Raw genomic sequence first — 22,907 nt, 5'->3', positions numbered from 1 at the left:
TATAATCGAGTTAAGGAAAAAAAAATTTTCTAAGTCTTGGACAGAAGTTCACTTCCTAAATTACATTCATTTTACTGCATCTGCACAGATACATTTTGTGTTTTTTCTTTCCTAGAAGTCTGTGCCATGCACTTTTCTGCATTGTAAAATTCAACAGTCACAAACAACTGTTGTTTTAGTCCATGTTAAAACACCTGCCCGGGGTTGATTGACCTCTAACTGACCCCCAACCAGTCAGGTGGCTCCCTCAGGGACCCTATTTAGCATGCTAGCCTCTGGTTACCTCTATTACAATCTCTCAATCTACATCATCACTCCATCATGCCTTGTCTGTATCACTTGTCTCTCAGTCTGCAAGTTCTCATCTTTATTTTTTTGCATCATCTCATGTTCGTCGATCGTATCCTTTGTTTTTGCCTTTTTCACTTTTTTCTAGTGTGGCTATTCAGTCCAAACTGATTTCAAAAGGTGAATGTGCAGCCTGCGCAGTTTTAGCCATGCTTTTTAGGTTCGTTTTCTGTTTCTATCTGCACAAAATGAGGTAACGTGTGTGTCCATTTATGAGTGCCTGCTGCCAAAGGCCTGGCATGTGACACACATTTCATTCCTGTTTTCTGGATAACAAAATCCGCATGTGAGTGTGAGTCCATGTACCAATAAAAGAAAGAGGCAGAGAGAGGGAAAGAAAGAAAAGCACAAATACACACAAAACAGGGTTAGTGCACACTAAGAGCTCTGAACACTAAGACTGAATAAATGTGTGAAGACCAGCTCAGTGTGGTGTGTCTCTATCTAATATGGGTGCATGAGTGTGTGCTAAGCGTCGCCGTTCAGCTATGCTTCCACAATGAAAGAGAGATGTTTCACCGTGTGTCACAGCTTCAAAGAGGTGAAAATATTCAGAAAACAATTCTGTCACTCTGAAAGAATCCCAGACTATTTGTTTGACAGATAATAAGATGAAGGAGATACATAGAAAGCAAGAGCAGCTATTCTTGTTGTATTATTTGCTGTCTAAGCAGTAGTGGTTGTAGGCTCATCTTTGATCAGACTATGGATTTCTCCAGAACTACAGCAGCATAACATCTGTAATCTTTATGTCACATTGGTTGGCAGCACCACCTTCCTTGGATTTTAGTATGCTACACTTTTCCTCCCTGACAAGAACAAAGTCCTGCACAAAATGCTAAATACTGGGAAAGTGAAATGGCATAGTAGATAAACGCTGATTGTCCAGCTCTCATTTGGATAAATCAATAGTCATGCTTTTAGGAAAATCAAAGGCACTACAATTTTTTATTGATTGATTGATTGGTTGGTTGGTTGGCTGGTTGGTGTGTGTATGTGGCCAAAAAGAGAATGAGTAGACAGATGGAGGAGAATAGAGATGGAAAGAGATGATCTTCCCTGAATATCCACTCTGTGTCCTGCATGTCAGGTTGTCATGGTGACGGGTGTATACATTCAGGCTAGTATACCTAACCTTATTGGGACAGAGGTCAGAAGGTTACATTTGTGAAAGCATATCTCTTTCATGATATGGGAATTGCGCTGTATAGCTAAAATTTGATTTGATCTGCTGTGCTAGGTTATTACAACTAATAACAACGGCATAAATTACATTACTGGTAAACCACAATGATTTTTAATGAAATGTTAATATTGTTGCTTGAAGGAAAAGACAGCCGTGTGTTCGTGCAACCTAAACTCATAAAACTGTTAGTCAGCTGTTTATGAAATTAATTATGGCTTTCACAAATTATGTAAAAATGATTTCTCGTGTACTAGTGGCCCAAGAGCATGTTTTTTATAGCTTCCAAAATCAACACCTATGTGAAACACACTTTTAAATTTAAATTAAAAGTCCAATTTAAAGTCCAAGCTGAGAAAACTTGATGACAACTAATTTCTCAGTTTGACTTGTACTTCTCATGAAGAGTGAAAGTCAACTTGATGTGTAAAATTGGTAGGAATCCAGCATTAACTGTAAACTCAGATTTAGATACTTTTCTGCCTGATTGGGATTATTTGGCAGGTGAAAATGGATTTGAACAGGTTGATGATTTGACATGATCAACAGCTGCAGCAGCAGTGGTGATTAGTCTAACTCAATCCAATCTGACACAAACATGAAGTACAGATGTTATAAATTCAGTGTAACTTTCACCTTCTGGGGGTATCAATATGTCTGATGTCTATTAAAAATCCATGAATAGCTCAAGAATAGCTGCCGCTTCAGACTTTTCTTATATGTAATTTATTATATATAAACTGTATATTGGATAAGAAACACAAACTAGTAATAGTGAATTTGATGGACTTAATTTCATAAACAAACATTTTTTAAAAACGAGATTCAAGTTGATGTTGTTTTTGTTTTTTTATTCCTGTAGACATGTGTAGGCTGGAGACAAATGGAGAAACTGAGCCATGGAACTGCCTTATAAGCTGAGCCATGGCCATGAGTTACCGTGGCAACAACCTGTCAGTTTTCTTATATTTACCAAGCCTTTCTGTTTCATGCTTTGTCTCATTAATAAACTCTGATAGACTCACATACACGGCTTGCTCATAATGAAAAGATGATTTTAATATCACACAGGATACAAGTCTTCACCAGTTAGTTTAAACACTGACTACAAATAAGCTGTGATAGAAAACCAGTATGAGCACAGTAGTCCAGACATAATTATTAGACTATCACATCTTTTTATCTTCGTTCCATGCTATGTAACACTAATTCCAATTTATATAATTAATTTAATTAATGCAAACTGGACCTGGCACACAGTGGATAATTAGATTAAAAATGTCACATAAAGTGCATTAGGACCTTTATTGTGCTCTTTAATAAAATGACCTAAACTATATATAAAACTATATAAAACAGGTTGTCAGCAGTGTCCTCAGGGCTACATTACTGCATTACAGAATACTGATGCTCTTACTGATTTATGCAAATAAGCTTTATGAACTCAAACATCAATGCAGAGAGGTGGTGAAGAGGGGAGGTGAATGGGCCTCTTCACTTCACGCCAATAAAATTACTCTAAAAATTGTAGGGGGTATTGAAGCGATTTGGAGATTTTGGCAGAGGGAGAAACTGGCAATGCCAACTGGAATAGTGTTCTACTGCTAAACTTAATCAGCCAACAAATGGAGGAAGAGGAGGACAATGAGGAAAAGGGGGGGAGGGAGGGAATGAATGGAGATCGGGTTGATGTGAGCCACTGAATCTTTAGAGTTAGAGGAAATGTCAGAGGAAGGAAAGAGCGAAGTGGGCTTTCTTCTCCCTTCGGAGGTTTGTAAAGGAAAATGGCAAAGAGCAAAGCAGCCGTCAGAAAGACAGTGAGAATTATTGTATGGCTTCCACCCTTATGAATAGCTCTGCCATTTGCTTTTCTCAGCACTGCTGACCAGCTCATACTGTCACTTCCAGGTGTTAGTTCCTTGCTGCAGGTTGCACTCGTTTTCAGGAATGTTTCAGAAAGCTGCTGGTTTATACAGAAACAAGTTACAATTTAACAAGTATTATTTGTAAAGAGCAGAAACACTTGGGGAATAAAGGTGCTCTGTTAGGGCAATTGGCTATATTCTAACCCTGTTAACTAGAAATCACATTTATAAATTTTGTAGTTGATTTATTCATATTAAAATTTGCTGTCCATGTCGTGTTCTGTATCACAGTAATATATTAGTTTCTAACCTTAGTTTAACCAGCTGCCCTCTATCGCAGACTACATTTTCTTTCCATAAACACATTTACACATAAAAGTACTGCAACTCCCAGATGCAAACAAAATGGCAGATTGACTGTATAATCAAAGAAAATAGGATAAAGGAAAAGATCTAAGGCTAACAAACACACACATATAACTACTGTTAAATACTGCACATCAACAACCACACATGGCGGTGAAATTGAGGGGAAAGAAATCACCGCAGAGCAAAATGCTTTCATGCTGTTTAAATTTATTCTGTATTTAGAAAAAAGGGGACGCATAGATTTAGACTAAATCAAGAAAGCAATAAATGAGAGGGAGTTAGTGAAATGAGGTGTAACAGACTAATCCCTCTCAACTTATTCAGCAAGGACGGAGTTAGCTTCACCTTTTCATCAACAACCTTTATGATGATTCTTAGGCAGCAATGAAACACCTGGGAAATATTACATATGCAGCTCTTATCTGCATATATGCACCACTATTTTCACTTTTTGTTGATTCTTTTTTTAAATTTGTACTTAAACTTAACTCAACTTAAAGCTGACATGAACAGCCTTGAAGTCTTACTGGACTTTAAACTAGGCTCATTGGTTGATTCATGTGTAGCATGTTTCTAAAATACAGTTTTAGTTTTAAGAGACAGTCAGTTAAGAAACTTCAGAAAATGCCGACCAAAAAATCTGTTGTCAGTGTTTGGATAAAAGCATTCACTTTGTGAAATCATCTGTCCTGTGTTTTGACATTGATGTCTTGTTGTTTGGGAAAATGCAATGACACAGAACCCACACGTGCTGATGAGGAGAGCGGTTACTTCGATAAATGGCCGTGGGGTGGGAGTGTTTGCGTCTGATGTGCCAAACTAAACTTAAACTTAAATTTAAATGGCTTTTCTGATTAAAACTCTGCTTGAAGTTTCCATCATTTTGTTTTCCCTTGGGGAAGGGGGAAGATTCAAAACCGTGCTTGACAGACGAGGAGATCTCGCTAGTTCTGGAGTGTAGGAGTGAGTTTTTGGATAAAGGAAAAACATCTAGTGGTTCTCAAAGGTTGATACTATATCACTTTGGTTCCCACAACTGTAATTGTTCACTTACCATCCCTTAACCAGACTGTGGTTAGATGCACAGACTAGAGTGTGAATTTTACAGAATAAAATGCGCAGTGCTGTCTTTGGTCTACAAGTCTTTAATTCTAAGGTTGCACGTTGGAGCCGTTGGTGGAAAGGAAGTGTTTTCATTTCCACATTTGTGGCTTGTGGCTCCAGAGGCTCTTCAGTCCACTTGACTGTGCGTCACTCTCCATAAGCACTGATCCCATCATGCAGCTTAGAGCTCATAAATGGCCTGGAAATGATGGAGCACTGAAGCTGGTTTGGCAGCATCAGCTGATTAGCATTTCTGCCCTCTACCACGCTCGCTTTTTTCTCTAGCATACACGCTCTCAACAGTCTCATTAAGTAGTAGTTGCTTCCTACATATAGTAAATGATATATGCACTGTATTTAAATGTCACTTTGTTCTGCAGCCTCACCATCTGTCACTCCTCCTCCTCTTTATCACTAATCTCTATTTGTGTGTGTGTGTGTGGTAGAGATAGAGAGATGCATTTGACTTTGTCCAGTACTTGCACATTGCAAAGCTCAGCAATCTCTTCCTTAATCCTGACTGGAATACCAAAAAAAAAATACTATTAATTACTCTCTCTGTCTCTGTCTCTGAGCTGACTTTAATACCATTTTGCCATAGGGACAAAAAGTAACCGAGTAAGAAATTGAGTTGGGGACTAAATGAGAAAACAAATGATGCACTGTGTAAAGTCTATACACAAAATTAGTTCATTATTTTTTGTGTCAAGTGCAACTCAAATACTACACCATTTATCAAGTTCCCTGACAGTGCAGACATTGCTTCCTGGCTGTGCTGCATAATCTATTCAACTTTTAAAGCTACAAAATGCAGCTTTGGGGATGGAAGTTGGCTGTAGTATAGGGTAAGAAATCAGCCCACCCAGGGTGTCAAATGCTAAGTCAAAGCCTGTGGCATCTCAAAGATATGTGCCAGGTACCCATTAGAAAGAGCCTCGCTCAAAAACCTTAAGTGAGTCTGTGTCCCAGGAGGCACTAACTGCACCTTTCCACTTTAAGAGAAATTATGAAGCATATCTCCATCTCTTTAACACCAGCTGATATTCCTGGCGTACTACTTTGTCAGCTTAGGGTAAATGGGTCCCCTAAAATTAAATTTAGTTCATCAGTTCCAGAGAGAACCATATACAGTACCGTTCCGTTACATTTAAGGATCCACAAAGACATTTCCTGTGTGAAGCTGTGTGTGTATATGGTTGTGTGTGGAAGTATGTGAGGGAGTCCCCAGGATTTTCCATACTCCTTATTAGGCTAACAAGTTATACTTCAGATAGGAATGAAGGGGGAGCGAGATAGGCAGACACAGACTGGAGGGGTCAGGAAACTCCCAGCGATGATAGAAAGCACATGTCACACGCGCATAAACACACACACACACACACACACTCAGGCAGTACTACACACATTTGTTGGTAAAAATAGAGAGTGGCTGCTGTTTATGACTTTGTCAACTGTTTTGCATAGTGCTGGCCAATAAAATCACCATTACCATAAATATTATTTTTACAGCCCTGTTCAGAATCACACTGATAAAGTGACTTGGAGCTGAAAAACAAAATGGCCACCACTGCAATTTCAATCACTGACCTGACTTAGTTGAGGAAGTTGTAAAAGAAGTTTCAAAGAACACAGAAATGTGTTACTGAGCTTATGTTTTGTGTAAATCACAAAACAAACTAGTGACTAGAACTCCACATTCTAATCATTATTATTATTAATTTTTTGTTAGCTTTTAACATCACCATTGCCAAAGTTTTCATTTGTAGCTTACATTCATTGCTTTCTTTTTTTCTCAAATTCCTGCAATGAGCCACAGTTTTCCTCTCATTACAGCATAAAAACAATGTCAGCTATGTTGTTTGATATATAGCAATGAAGTTTTGGCAAATGTTGTCGCTACATTCACAAAACATCTGATACTGTCTGCCAGATATGAGAAACAACTGTGGTCCAGCTTTTGAATGCAATGCTTTGCAAATGCAAAACGATTTTTAACCATCCCTACTGATGATTAGCTTTGTTATAATAAATTGACTTTGATAACAATGTAAAGCAGGTTCACTGTTCTCTGAGTTACATGCTATCAGTGCCATCCAGGCAAGATTAAAGCTGCAAACTAAATGTTTGATGTGTCTGACGAATCAAAAGCTTCGGTGAATCTGTTACTCTATATTAGCCTCAATAAGGTCAGGATTATATATACACATAATCCTGAAATCATAATCATAAAATGAGCAAACTGGACTCAATAAGAGGAGGCCTGACTGAATGGCCTATTGTTATTGTTGTCATCTTTATTATCTTTTTACCATTATCAGCTTTATGTCATGAAAGCAATGCAAACACACATAAACACACTTACTGTATTTGCTCAATTTTGTAAATAATGTCAAATTCTTTTGTCACATGTAAATCCTTATTTAAGTAGAAAACTTACACATCTTAAATTGACATAATGTATAATCTGAAATAACACATACAGAGAGACAACTGTGCTTAAAAACTTTATCTCTATCTCCATAAGGACACATCGCATATGTACAAACACATCCACTCCTTTTGTTTAGTCTGCGACCAAAGTCCACCCACTAACAATCTGTTCCACAAAAACAAACCAGTTCTCAGCCTGAAAGACCATTTCCACGCACACGCACGCTCACACACACGCACACACTTTTAAAAGCTTATATCTAAACATTTTAAACACAAAGGCAAATGTGCATGTGAACACACACACACAAATAATTTTATTCAAGTACTGTGATGTTAATTGGACTTAGTTGACCTCTACCCCCCTTCTCCACATGCACACACAGGAACACACACACACACACACACACACACACACACACACACACACACACACACACACACACACACAGACCAACCAGCAGAACAGCAGCCCTTTTTTCCCCTCAAACTTAAAATAAAGTATCGCTTCCCAAAGTCAAATTTTCCGATCCAAATACGTCGCTAAGGCAGTTTTCTGAGGAATGGGGGGAGCGACCGGCACTGCTGCTTGTTTACAACTTCCTGTGCTGTGTGTATGTTTGTGTGCGGTTTTGATACGGGGGAAAGTGCTTTGTTAGTGTTTTGTACACACTGATAACTTTGACTCAGTTTGATGAGTATAAACATATAGGGTACAGGTGGAAACTCATATTAAAGTTTGTACATCACAGTTTCAGAGGTGAGGGTGAGTGTTTTTCTGCTTGAAGTGGCATCATGTCATTTTTATATTTGAAACATAATTTTTGATCTGACTGTTACTTATTGGCTGCAGAAAGTTGTTGTCGAAAAGTTACACGATCTCTATCGCAAGAATACCAGACATTGTCTCAGTTTTCTGTTTCAGGTTCTAATGTTCATAGTTGGAAATAAGCAACTTAATATATGTTTATATATGTTTAAATATGACCATGGAACAGGCAGAAACGTGGGTAATTTCGTTGTTTTTGAGCTAAAACTGCTCATGATTTTCTACTTTCGTGTCTCGAAGCATTACGGCTAATATTCAGAATCCAAATTGCAGGAGCCAAAAACCAGAAAAATAATTTATATTAAGAGTAGGTGAGTGTGGAAAATCGTGATGACAGAAAGCTAAATATGAACAAACTTGATAAACACAAATGAAAAATGAAGGTCAACAGCAGTGAAATAGTATTTTCATGCTGTTATCGGTGCTTTCCTGTGTCTGTTTATTCCATTATCTCTCTCTCTCTCTCATCTTGCTAATTCTAGAGATGTTTTTTTCTATTCAAACATTTCAGCGAAATGTTTTATAAAGCCTGACAGAGTCTAAGTGTTAAAAAGTGCTGTAGGAATCCTGTTTATGAAAGAAAGAAAAATAAAGGAGAGAAACAGAGTGAAAGTTGTGATGGAGCATCGATAGTGTGGGGATCTGTCACAGCTGTTCACTTCTTTTTCATACGTCTTAGCAAAGTCAGATGTGAAACATCTCTGGAAACACAAATGTAGACATACACACACACACACACACAGTGTAAGGGATCGTGAGCATGCATGTTTGAATTCCTGCGTCTCAAATTCTCTGTTTGTGTGTTGGTGTGAAAAAACATGACAGTGTGATACATTTGTGAATGCTCTCGGGCAGGTGTGAAACTGCCCCTGTTTGAGCTGGTAATTCTGTCCATGAGAGGAAAAAATTTGATGTTACAACACAGAATACTGTACGGACATTTTTGGATAGTGGTGTTTCACATGAAATGTACTGCTATCAAATGTTTCACCACACATTTCATCCTCCATTGTTCTCAATGAACCATCACATGGAGCACACTCTGTCACTACTGTATTTGTGTTTGACAGGTTAACATGATTGAGTACAGACATACAGAGAGGCACCGCAAATGACAAACAGCATAGGCTGCTGTGTAATCTCTCACCCAAATTATTACACACACAAATACACTGACACGTACAAATCAGGGCAGTGTGTGTACAGTATACTGTACTCACAGCCACTTGTCAGAACACAAACACATACAACCAGCAGTGGTCTGGAAACAATCTTCTCCACCCCTGTTGGTTACACAAACATTGGGTTTCCATGGCAACAGGACAGAGCACAGTACAGCTACAGTAGCATGGTTGTCACGTGGATGTGTATGTGTGTGTTATTTAACATGTTTGAGTGCGTCTTCACATGTGAAACAAGAAAGAGAGGTTGCAGATGAAGCTGATAAATTGAGTTTATTGTGGTTCCATAATATGCGCTGACATGCTGTCTAGAAATGTATGTCTGTGTGTACTTGTGTGGGTTTCCAGTTGGTCATCTGTGAGGTTTGCCAGCTTCAACAAAGGAGTCACCGTTCTTGAATGTGGGATAAACGTCCAGCAGGCTGTCTCTATGATTCACTTGCACTTTTTATATATTCCACTTTTTATATATTTATATATATGAGTTAAGTCACATTTTTTATTATCTTTCCACACTAAGAAAACTTAAAATTACATATTGAATACAATAGATGAATACGGTAATATTCCTACTGAGGTAATTTACTAGGAATGCTTTTGTTGCTTGCTAGTCCTACTTTGGTTGTTTGTGATTTGTTGGAACTGCAGAGTATATCTGGGTCCTCAGTCCTGCTTAGATTTTTTACATTAATAGTTGTAAAAATATCTAAGTCTTGTCAAAAGCATCTAAAATATAATGTTGTGAATTGGCAATTTTGTGTGGGCTTTACTGGTATAATGGTTGGTTTTACTCCCCTTTGCTGAAAAAAGCCTACAGGGGAGTTTATGGAGGTCTTTGATATCAGTGTGGGTGCAAAAATACCATGTAGCTAGGGGTGAGAATCAGGAACCGTTTCACTTCCTTTAATTGATGCCAGCATGTTTTTTTCCTGCCAGTTGTACATTGCAAAAACTCTGTCTCTGCTCTGGTGGAAAATTGCAACACCAAATGTTAAATGATGTGCACTTATATAGCACTTTTCTACCTATTGGTACTCGAAGCGTTTCACACTGCTTCTCGTTTACCCTTAAGTGCTATCAATCACAATCTCACACACACACACACACACACACACACACACACACACACACACACACACACACGTCAGGGTCGCCGGGGATCGAACCAACAACTGTGGGATTGGTGGAGGACCGCTCTACCTCCTGCGCCACAGTCGCCCCTAAACGAATGAGAAGGAGTCATGGAGGAGAGGAAGAGATAATAATAGCTGCATGGACCCTGACAACCTGTGAAGGCTTACTTTTTTCTCCCCACAGAAAATTGATCAGGCATTAATAAGAGAACCTGAATCGGAGCGATAAGCAGGATAATGGCATTCATATGAGAAAATCTTATTGATTCTCATCTCTGAATGTGAAGAACAGTTCAAAGATGCACAAATCAGCAAGTTGGTAAATCTGTGTGAAACACAGAACACAAACACACACGAATGTGAATTAAATTCAATCCATCCATTATCTGTAACCTCTTATCTTGTTTACAGTCACTCACATTCACACCTATGGAAAATTTACCAATTAACCTAACATGCATGTATTTGGGACTGTGGAAGAAAACCAATGCAAGCGTGGGGAAAATATGCTAACTCAGCATAAAAAGCCCACAGCCAGTCGAGGACACGAATCCGCAACCTTCTACTATAGCTGTAAAGTGGCAGTGCTAAGCACTCCACCATTGTGTTGCAGTGATAATTACTTAAAAACAAAAATGTAAAATCATTTAAAAACAACTTGCTGTGTGATTCCACCCGACTGTTCATTGGCTTTGCAATATCTGGAGTAGCAGTGGGAGTACTAATATTCATATTCATATTCACAGTGAGAATTTAAACATTCATCTGGGCCCTCATCACAGAACTGTATGGGGGAAATAAAGTGCCTTGCTCAAGGGCTCCATCTTGAGGCAGGGGATGGTTTTCTCCATCACCTCAGCTTCTGTGTGAGGGTTATCTGACAGCCTGTTGGTCATGAGCATCTTCAGACCAGAAAGTGAAAATCATCTTCCATCTGCTTTTATAGGACAGTGATAAATGGGCTAATCCCTGAAGTGTAATGAATTAACCCCTGACATTTGCTTTTGTTTGTGTGTGTGTGTGTGTGTGTGTGTGTTTGGATATAATATTTTAATGGATTAACCTCTGCTGTGTTTGTATTGCCCAGCTGATAGATTACCCAGTGATGCCCCAGTGTATAATTAGATGATTAACAGGGTGCTCTATGCCTTCTGTTATGAATGAAGCATAGTGTGGATGTCAGGGCTGCCAGTGGTTAAAAGTATAAATCTACATTTACTCAAGGACTATAGCTAAGCACACTTTTGGAGAGCTTGAGCATTGCCTGTTTTTACACACATCCTTTCCGAGTGACACATTTGACTTCTACTCAGCTACTTTATTTTACAACTTTTAATGCTCTATTACTTCAAACTTTTATGGTTTATGGTACTGCTACTTTTCCTTAATTAAGACATCTGGCAGGGCAGGTGTGCGTGAAGTTGTTGGCATGTTACTTTTCAAATAGCAGGTCAGTTAAGCGAGCATTAAATCAAATGCAATCAAATGTAACGCTGCTACCACACTGCTGGCTGGTGAGTCAGCACAGGTTGCCAGCGTGTGATCAGAGATAATGGCTTATATAAGATTGTGTGTGTGTGTGTGTTCCTATTTGGGGCCCTGTAGGCCCGATTATGAGTATTCTCTCAGCTGTCTTTGTCATTACCTTTAGTGGATTTAGATCACAAATAAGGGTTTCGTTCCAGACTGAAAACACAAGATAAACAACACACATACACATATGACCACAACCATTCTCACACACATATACACACACACGCATACTGTATACATTATGTCCCCCTCCAAAGCCTTGTGACATAGGATATCAGCTTCCCTGTCAGTTTTGAACCAAGGCCCAACTGCCTTTGACTGGTTAAAAGTTGTTGCTACATTTCTTAGTATTGATAAAAAATCTGGACAAAAAGAAATCACACAAACACGTTTGTGTTTGTCCATCAACAGACTGTTGCTACAGTAACCACTATTTTCACTACTACAGTGTTACTAGTGAAACAGATTATTGCATTTCAGCAAGCTGCTGAACAAGAGACATGCAGATATGTTTCATACTGTGTATGTGCTGTTTCACTTGCGGCAAATTAGCTATGTTCATTATATTCATCATACTATCATACATATCATACTGATTTCTTACCACTTTCTCTTGGCTCAGACCACAAACCAGAGCTAGTTAGACTCCTGTCTTTGCTGTGCCTTGTGAACTGAGGTGTTAAAAATAATCACTCCTGCTTTGCTGTTATTTTCCCGCTCAATCTCTCCTTTGATTGTATCTGTTCTTGGATGAGTTTTTATTTTTCAAATGTCTTAGACTTGGCTATCTGCCGATCTGTTGAACTTGAAATAACTGCAGTATGTGTCAGTTTATTTTCAGTTCAGCCAAAAATATAAAAAAAAAACAACCAACAGCAAAAGGTTGAATGTCATAACCTTCAAATGCAACCTTCTATAGTATGCAAATTGAATTCTTGGATTGCCTGAAATGGCAGTGAATTGTCCTGGTTTCCCACAGGCATCAATGCAAGAATGTAAATCATGATTTAATAGTGTTTAAAAGTTGCAATCCTGTTGCTGTACAAGCAAAATTCATGCAGTCATCATCCACTGTTGTTTTCATTTAAGCTGAAAGATTAATTTGAGCCTTGGACAATGTTAAGAATCAAACTGACTTCGAACAGTTTTTAAGATTACCTAAAAACTAGACTACAGCATCAGGTGCTTGTGGGAAAGCCAAATGCTATCGTTGTGTTTCTTGGTGGTTTTCTAGTTTCCAACCTGTCCTTTCCTCACTTTCTTTTCTTCTTCTCCTCTTCTACCTCCTCCTCCCTACTTCTCTTCCTCCTCCTCAGTAAAACCATCAAGGTGAAAGTAATCGATGATGAGGAGTACGAGAAGAACAAAACCTTCTACGTAGAGATTGGAGAGCCTCGCCTGGTGGAGAGCAATGACACCAAAGGTCAGGAAAAGGGTGAGCCTTGAGACCCTTCCAGCATTTGCCCCTTGACCCCAGAGTGCCCACCACATTGCAGAGGCTGCATGTGCTCAAGGCATGGAGCCACGCAGGAGCTGATTTAGACTTTAAATATAACTCTCCTGAAGTGTCCTCATGACAGCGATCATGCAGCAGTCCGTGTATCACCTCATCTCACCACATCCACTACTCCACTTTGTGTGTGTGTGCATGTGTGCCTACATACATAAAATAGCCATGTGTTTTGTGCACCATGCATGCATTTACCACTTCCCTCTGTGTGTGTGTGTGTGTGTATATGTGTGTGTGTCCCATGCAGGAAGACCATAACCATTAGGATCCTAGACCGGGAGGAGTACAATAAGCAGTCCTCCTTCTTCATTCTGCTTGACACCCCCCAGTGGAGACGCAGCGGGAAGAAATGGACAGGTGTGACAGATGTTTGGCACTCTGAGGTTTTAGTGGATCCTGGGTCAACAGGCCAATCCCCAAATTAAATCCCACTGCTTTTCATCACTAAGTGATACAACACAACATTCACATTTGATAATTCACACTAAATTTAAGGTCAATAAAGGTCTTAAAAATGAAAATGTTTGAAATGCAGGCTCTTTAGAATTACTGGGAAAATAACAAAGATTACCATTACAGCTGCACAGACGTGTCCCCCAAATCCATACTAATTCTAAACAGGATTTGGGTATGTTGTTTGTTCACTGGGCAGAGGATGTCAACTCAAAATGCCCGCAAGAAGAATAATTAAAACAAGCTTGAGAAATACCACAGTCCAGGGCAAAACAACATGTTTGATTGACAGTGGATCCTGGAAAAAATGCAGTGCACAGTTTTACATAAATGGAAAAAAGTAAACGGACAACTAGGACATTACTGGTTAGAGAAGACAAAACAGTAGGTGTCCTACTGCATTGATGAGCTTGCAATTGGAATCATATTTATTTATGCAAAGCCTGACATGATAGCTCAGACAAGAGCACTTCAGAGCTGGCAGGAAAAAAGCACTTTACAGCTGGCGACGCTACAAGAAATAATATCAAAGCGTCAGTTGCACTTAAACCATATTTCTGAAGTGACAAAATGCAGAGCTGCTTTCTAACTGTTTGTGTTTTAACCAGCCTGTTGATTTGGGATTCAGGTTGAAAACACACTGCTTCTTGCTTCTGTGCTTCTGAGGTTTTCTTTCCCTTTGTTGACTCTCTCATCCCCGGCTTCTATTTAGAGTTCCCTACAGAATACTCAGTGGGAGTCACACCTGTCCTCGTCTTTCTTCTTCTGTCCTTTTCCTCTGCCCTGTGTTTTCATTCACCCCTTATTCAGGCAAGAGCGTCTCATGCTTTGAGATCTGTTCTCTGCTGGAGTTTGAAAATGTCACCCTTCACTTTAAAGTGTTCACATACAGCTGTGTTATGGATCATTGGTCCAAAATGAAATATAGATTTAAGAGGCTGTTCACGTTGAGTGTGACTATGATGTGAGGAGCATTCATTGGCAGCTAACTTCCCTCCATCCTACTAAAGAATGTTGTTATATAAAAGCTAAGTAGTAAACAACCACAGCACAGAAATATCAGTATTGTTGCAGGGTTTTATGCAAATAGCAAAGAAAAACATTATGCTCCTATGCTCATAAGTTATTATATACAAGGTTTTTATGGGATTTATACAAATTTATCAGCCCACACAGCTGTATGTGGGGAATACTTTAATCTGAAAAAGAAAGAACTGCAAAGAATACATATAATACCGACAGAAGGATATGAGACAGCATCTGAAACACTGCAGCTAGGCACATAGTGAAAATGTCAATAAACCATTTTAAAACCTACATATGATCTTAAAAATCCAAATTGACATGATTTCCCAAATTACAGCTTGTGCCCTAAATGATCTTTTAACTCAAAGGAGTCAGCAGCTATGCTGTGAAGAACAGCTTAAGTAAAAACTATTAGGCCATAAGTGTGATAACAAAGTCTGATCTGAACCACACCAACAAACATAGCCTTTCCTCTTCAGGAAAACCATTAAACCTGGCTGTTTCCATGGCAAATGGTTGTATTATGTAACACATTACTGTCAAGTAATTGTACAAACTGGTGCAAAAGAGACAGTCATGTACTGTAAAGCAGTCTATCAGATTTGCCTTCTTTAGTTCCTTTACTGTGTATTGTAATGTCATGTTATTAAATTTAAATGCATAGATTTCAGAGAAAGATGTTTTCACACAAACATTAGCGGCCAAGTGTGTGTGGTTTCAGATATGTGGTGCTCTATGCCTTTAGACTCACATTATCTCTGCTGGGTACTCATTAAAAATTGCCCCGTCAATGTCTCTACTTCTCATGTACACACATACACTATCAGTGTGTTTATGGCAATGTGCATTTACCAGGCATCATCCGTGTTTATAGTGATGAGGGGATCAAAGACAAGGGCTGGATATCACATTATGACAGTCAGGAGATCAAACACACCTCCGGGACATGTAAACACACATGGTTTAAGGGTTAGGTCTGTGTGTTTAATGAGTGTGTTTCATGAACCTATGTGGTGTTTCTCTCTGTGCTAAATTAGCCCTGCACAGATCTTTACAGCTTCAGATTCTAACTGTCCATGTAAATGTGTATTTGTGCATGCGTATGTGTCTCTGTCATTCTGTCACTGTGTATGTGTGTGTTTCTGCGTGGTCGTGATAGCTGTGAAAATATACTGACATGATGGCAGTTCTCTGTTAGTTTTTCTTTTTTGTCCCAGACCCCAGCTCTGTAATAGTGTTCACTGAGGCTGTGTTTTGAGTAAATTATCTCTTTTCAAACTGACAGACTCTGGAATGTGGAATTGATTATTCCCAATGTCTTTTGGCACAATCCAACATAGTTAAAAAAGGCTTTCAAGCACCCTGCCCCAGAGATGGCAGCTGAAACCCAACCAAAAGAGGCATGTTTTCACTCATGTTGATTAAATGTGTGCCTTGAGATATTAATCCCAGATAACACTCAGTGGAATCCAGAAAGGTCCCATGTCGTCTCCTATCAAACCTGTATGTACTTCAAATATGTGTGAAGTGCTTCTAATCCAGAGATAAAAGTCTCAAGTTATTGTGTTCTTATGTGTTTGAAAGAATGTGCTGACTAAACAAGCACCGGATCTGACATTTGCTTTACTGACATTTGGAGCAACACATAATACAGTGAGAAAGATGAAAAGAGAAAATGTATAGTCAACTTGTCTTGTAGCTATTTGACTTTAAGAAGACTGAAAATGATCTTCGATGTACTGAATCCAAGACATTTGTTTGGATTTAGATAAATTATCTTGAGCTTTGTCATCTCGAAATAACGAGAATAGTTGTCATTATCACGAGAAGGCAGACTTTTTTTTCCTGAGAAATGATATAAATATCACAGAAAATTAGATTACTGTATCTCTTTATCACAAAAAAAACAAAGTTGTTTTCCCAATATAACAAGATTCTAATCCTGATATCGTGAGATAAAGGCATAATAAAAAAATACGTGAATCCATCCAAACTAAGTCAGTCTAAACAAGTAAATGCTCCTTCATGAAATTTAAAACTGCTTCCAGTGGAAAAATGCTTAAAAAAGGAGATGAAAAATAAAACCAACGATTTTTAGCGTAATGTAATTTCCTTGTCAGCATAATGGACTTGGTATTGGAAATTGGTAATGAAAAAGTATTGTTATGAACCTAGTATCGATACCAGTATCAATATAATTTTGCCCAATATTACGCCCTAGTAAAGATAGATATCCAGTCATCTGACATGGCTGCTGTTGATTTATTTTTTTCTTTAAAGTATGAAAATGTGTCTCTGTTTTCTGGAGGTAAAAGCTGGATTCACTGGAAGCTTTAGAAGTTTCCAGTTGACCCTGTAATATTACAGGTTTTGATTTGGTCCAAAAGAGCCTCAGGGCAGCGGGAGGCAGAGGAGAGTTCACTGCAGCTTTCAAACCTCCATCAGTCATGCGGGTGGGTGAAAGCGCAGGGAGGGAAAGGAGCAGCGCTAAGAGGGGAACCAGCTGAAAGCACACGTGCCCCGTAGAGGGTGATGACCCCATGTCCTAATACACACACACACACACAGTGCATCAAACAAACACATGCGGCACACGCATAGAGTAATATACATTTCAACATGCCACTGAACAGATGCATATGTGTGTATGTGTGTGTTAATATATGTGACAGATTTTGTCTGACAGCAGTGTCCTCTCCTCTCAGACTCTTTTCCCTTGTGACCTTTGTCTGTCCTTTGGGTGGGGGTGTGTGTGTGTGCATGCATGTGTGTTTAATTCAATTCAAACCTTATTAGTGAAACAGTTCACTGGGGTTTTATAGAACAATTAAATAAAATGTATGTTTGGTTATGTAATAGATCAACGGCTTTCAGGGGTTGCCACAGCGAAACGTGTTCCACAGGTTGATTTGGCATGAGTTTTTACACCACATGCCCTTCCTGCCCAAACCCTCCCATTTTTTAAAATCTGGGCTTGGGACCATCACCAAGATGGCCGTTAGTGACTGGGCAGGGCTACACCTTGTGACGTGGGATTCGAACCCGTCGCATCCCAACCCAATGCTCTACTACTAAGCCAACAGTCCCCACGTTTAAATGTGTGATTGTACTTGAAATAACCATGGCACTAAAACTGTATGTGCAAAAATTACATAATTGGTTAATATAATTACATAAGTGGTTAATTTATGGCTACATAAGCCATAAATTTGGTTAAAGTTGAAGAAAAGCTGTGGTTTTAGGAAAAGCTTGAAATAAATGTCCTTTTTGCTAAACCAAACTAAATTGCTATCGGAGCTTTAACATAACCGTGAAGATGATTAGTCATGTTTTAATTGCTTCCAGCAAACAAATTTTATACATTGTGAGTGAATGTTTTGCAGGCATGTTCAGTATTAACACTTTGCAAATTAGCAGATGATACTCACAGATTATATTGAGTCAAATCAGTCAAATATCAGATTATGTTAAAAAAGAATTTGGGTAAAAGCTGCTGCAGTTGCAGTGTTGTGGTATATAAACAGAACTTCGGTAGGAGACAGTGTGACAAAGTTTTTGTATGAGGACCCAAAAGCAACGCAGTGAGATGGATGTGAAATATAAGTACATTTATTTAACCGGGATAACTAGAGATGAACAATGACCTAAACAAAAGACTAAGATAGGTGGGCAGAGAATACGACTTATTACATCTACCAAGGACTGAACTTAACTTAACCTACCAAAAATCACTCCAACGAGGAAGACAAAAGAACCTAAGGGATTTTACAGATTATAAAGGATATTATAATGGGGACACAAATCAGGAAATAACTAATTACACGACAGGGTCAAAATAACAGGGCAGCCAAGTGAAAACCAGACTCGGACAACTAAGGAAAATTTTTCACGAGGGAGACAAAATACTGACCGTGAACAAACCCAAACTTAGAAGTGGACATTGATTGAGCGGGTACAACAAATAATAGGAACAAGTCAACTACAGAACTTCGAAGGGTAGACTAGGAAAAGAACGTGAGCACTTACTAAGCAGGTGGAGAATTGACATGACAAATAAACCGGGCGACAAAGAGCTAACGCCATAAACAGTGAGACAGAGCTAAAGTAAAGAGGGCAAAACAACGACCAAACCTCAGAACAACATGCAGGTGGCAGAAATCCACATGAACAGAGTTAGGAGCCCAAAAGCCATAGATGTAAGTCATGATGATGCACATGAACAGGACCAAGAGTCCAAAAACCATGAGACGGGTAGACTTGAAGACAGTGTGTGGCATGGATAACAGAGACGATGATCTGTCGGGGAACTGAGGGGAGAACTGGGTTTAATAAGGCAGGGGAACAGGTGAAAACAATTAAGATTGATCTGGAGAAATGAACTGAGGACAGGAAGTGTTGAAAAGGGGTACAAAATAAAAGTCCAAAACTAGAAGTGAGTATGAGGGCCAGATCATGACACAGTGTTGCTTTCTTATCACATGTCCCCTACCTCCTCCCTACACTCCTAAATTTTAATTTTCTTTGATTTCCTCCCCTCCACTTTTTTTCCTCTTGTCCCTCCATCTTCCTCTTCATCCAGTTTTGCTTGTGCCTCTGTCTGCCTCATCTGATTCTTCCATCTTTCTTCTCCATACACTCAGCTGACAACCATTTTACCTCTCCTCGCACTTTTGCCTTCCCTCTAACTCTTCTATCTCAACATATATGTTTTCACCCCCTCCTCTACTTTTGTGTCAATCTGTCTTCCTTTTTGTCCTTCCCTCTCATCTCCTCTCCTGTCCTACAGTCTACCTTGAGGACAGAGGAGCTTGGTTAAAAACATGTTCCATTTGTCCTCCCTCCTCCTCCTCCAGCGCCTCTCCTCTGCTGCTATTCTGTCTCCTCCTATGGGACTATTCAAATTTGTTACAATGTAACAGCTGCTTCCTCCTCCTCGTCTTGTCCTCTGCTGTAATGTTTAATTCCATCAACGTCCATGTCTTCTCCTGTCTTCCTTCTCTATCCATCTGCTCATCCCCTCCTTCACACTACGCAGAGGTTTCTCCCTTCTACTCCTCTTCCTGTCTTTGTATGTTGAAAGGTTGCAAAGATACTTGCCTTACTACTCCTCCGTCATCATCCTCTGCCTCCTCTGATTGAACCTGAATCAATCAAACATGACACAGTGTAAAAACCCTTTCCTCTTTTATCCTTCAGTTCAGTCCCTCGCTCAGTCCCCCTTCCACACCCCTGTCCTCCGTCATTTCCCATCACTTCTGTAGAACTACAACTCTGTCAAAGCATGACAAGGTTTAAAAGTCCACATATAAACTACACAACCACTACTAACTACTCTCATATATGTTGATTTACTCAAAATCTAAGGTTAATGTCACATTTTGTGTGACTGCTTCATGAACCAAAGACATTAGAGCTGCTTCAGATGGCAACTTCTGAATGAAGTGAGAAAAGTTAGATGCTGTTTAAACATGGAGAAGACATATTTTAGTGTGTAACCTCTACTGTTTTTTATACTTGGCTTTTGATCAGAGACAATATCATGTCACTCATCTAATAAAATATCTAAACACAAGGATCATATAACTGTTTTGGAGCTAGAATTAGAAGACCTTTATAACTACAATTTGGCAACAAATCCAATCATGTTTTTGCTGTGCATGGGTTCAGACATTAAGAACCATAAAGGAGTAGTAAAAGTATTTTTGTGATTTAGTGATTTGAGGACAAGAATTTATCAGTATGCAGAAATACATTACATATATACAAGTTCTCATTTCAAAGGTTTTCATTAAGTTAAATACAGGTTCTCATTAGGAAAAAATGAACTAGGAAAGAAATTAAAATAGATGAAAATCCTCTTTATTGGGAGGTGCCAGGCAAAGTTGTGTTCTTAATTTTAAAAAACCCGATGGGAGAGAGGTGCTTTTAATTGTTCCTACATGGACTAGTTCGCAGTGAAAATACCTAGGTTGTAATCATAATTTAATACCTATGTAGTCATGGTTGTAACCTAGTAAGTAATGTCCTCTTTGTTGTTTTTCTATGATGTTCATTTGAATTGAAACGACATCATGAAAGCGACACGACATCATAAATCACAATTGGTGTAATGGTGCTTGTGTATAAATCAAGTTAATCTATGAAAAAGTTAAACTTGAAGTGTGTGTCAGTGAGTGAGTAGCTGATTTTTCACGGCAACCAATTAAAAGCAAAAGCACAGATTTAAACTTAAACTGGCAACCTGTGTGCACTGAACAAATACATTATAAAGACTGCTGCATTGCTTTAGATCGATCTGTACTCTACAGCGGCAACATTCATTAACTTTGTTTTGATCAGACTTAATTGCTAATACTTAATCGCTAGTCGAGCCACATCAATTGCTGGTGCTGAAACCAACAGATAGCTGCCATTATGTAATGCAAACTGTGTGAATATTACAGAATTCCATTTGAAGGTCCCAAAGTATTTACAATTTGCAGTCAAATATCTTTTCAACTGTATTTTATATCTACTGCTAATACTGTAGTTAGATTTCTTTTAATCGAAGAAGCTTTTGAAATTATTAGTGATGGTACTGAAGTATAAGGAGCACACCAGCATTTGCACTTACTGAAGAGACTGTTACATCTGAAGATGCTCAATGTGCTGCAGCTGACCAACTAATTAGTCCCCAAACTGACATTAGCAGTAAGCTGGTGGGCATAGTCATGCAGAGAGCTATGCTGCCAAAAACAACTGTGCTACTGCTCATGATAGACTAAATTTTGATAAAAAAAAAAATAGTGATGCTGGCACAAATTTGCATGTGTGTGTTAGGGAGGAGGCTAGAAGCTCCATGCTGTACCTGAACTGAGGGGAACAAATGACCAATGAGCTGGTACAGACCCACAGTGCACTGCTCTATAATAAATGTGAACTGCATACTGTTCCCCCTTGGAAAATTTGATCATAGCGATTCTTTTCTTTCCCTTTTTCTGTAGCATCCCCCTGCTGTCTGTCACTTTCTTTTTGATCCCAGCAGTGACATCAGTATCCACAATGAACCTTAAATACTGACACACACTGTAAAGAAAAGGAAAAAGAGAGCGGGTTGTGCAGGAGTATTGAAACAGGAACTGGAAGTATATTTTAATTTAGTAATGTTACTATTATTAATTATCAAACATTATAAACCTTCAAACCTTTGACTTAAAATACAATACAATACAAGCAATACATCTCAAAAAAGTTGGCAACAAAAGACGAAAAAAGTAATTACTGCAAATAAAAAAAATATATTGCGGAGCATTTGACCACTTATTAGGTTAATTGGCAAGAGGTCAGTAACATGACCAGGTGTAAAAAAACCTCTTAAATGTAAAGATGACCAGAGATTCACCAATATGTGACAAACTGCATCTAAAAATTTTAAAAAATCAGGAAAGATTTTTGATCTTCGGGGCCTCAGGGAGCACTGCATTAAAAACAGACATGACTCTCTATTTAACGTCACTGCATGGGCTAAGGAACACTTCCAGAAACTTGCATATTTTAGCAAGACAATGCTAAACCACATATTGCATCCATCACAACAGCATGGCTTCGCAGAAGACTCCGGGTGTTGAACTGGCCAGAACGCAGTTCAGCACCCTAAATATGTTACACATTGTCCCACCGTTTTTGGAATTGGGGTTATACTTAAACTGAGGTGACAGTGGCAGTTTTCAGTTGATCTCAGCATCTTATCATTGTTCAAAGAATAAGAAAATAATAATTCATATTAATTTGATCATCACAAGGATTTCCAACATCTTTTTCTTTACTGTACAAAGTAATAATTTCTGTAATATTAGCTGTTTTCATTTTATTTTGCCATCAAAAAAAAAAAACATCCCGAAATTGCCTTGCTTTCCCAAGACTTGAAACATTACAGACTTTGTACAATTTCATCATCATCCAAA

The 22,907-nt window shown here is 38.7% G+C and overlaps 1 protein-coding gene across 6 annotated transcripts in view; it reads left to right on the top strand.

The window, feature by feature from the left end:
• The window catches only part of slc8a1b (solute carrier family 8 member 1b), a 118,837-nt gene that overhangs the window by 70,865 nt on the left and 25,065 nt on the right, over positions 1 to 22,907 (top strand). For 2 of the 6 annotated variants that reach the window (XM_067514148.1, XM_067514183.1), the window contains exon 5: positions 13,733 to 13,842. In XM_067514148.1, the coding sequence (XP_067370249.1) occupies positions 13,733 to 13,842 (110 nt within the window). Of the gene's footprint in view, positions 1 to 13,291; positions 13,411 to 13,732; positions 13,843 to 22,907 lie in introns of all 6 variants that reach the window. The other 4 variants (XM_067514139.1, XM_067514165.1, XM_067514156.1 and 1 more) reach the window with 2 other exon arrangements.

The sequence above is a fragment of the Channa argus genome, chromosome 1 (genome assembly GCF_033026475.1).
Source record: "Channa argus isolate prfri chromosome 1, Channa argus male v1.0, whole genome shotgun sequence".
NCBI classification, from domain to species: domain Eukaryota; kingdom Metazoa; phylum Chordata; class Actinopteri; order Anabantiformes; family Channidae; genus Channa; species Channa argus.
Note: the sequence above shows the minus strand (reverse complement) of the source record. Positions and strands in the feature narration are given on the sequence as shown.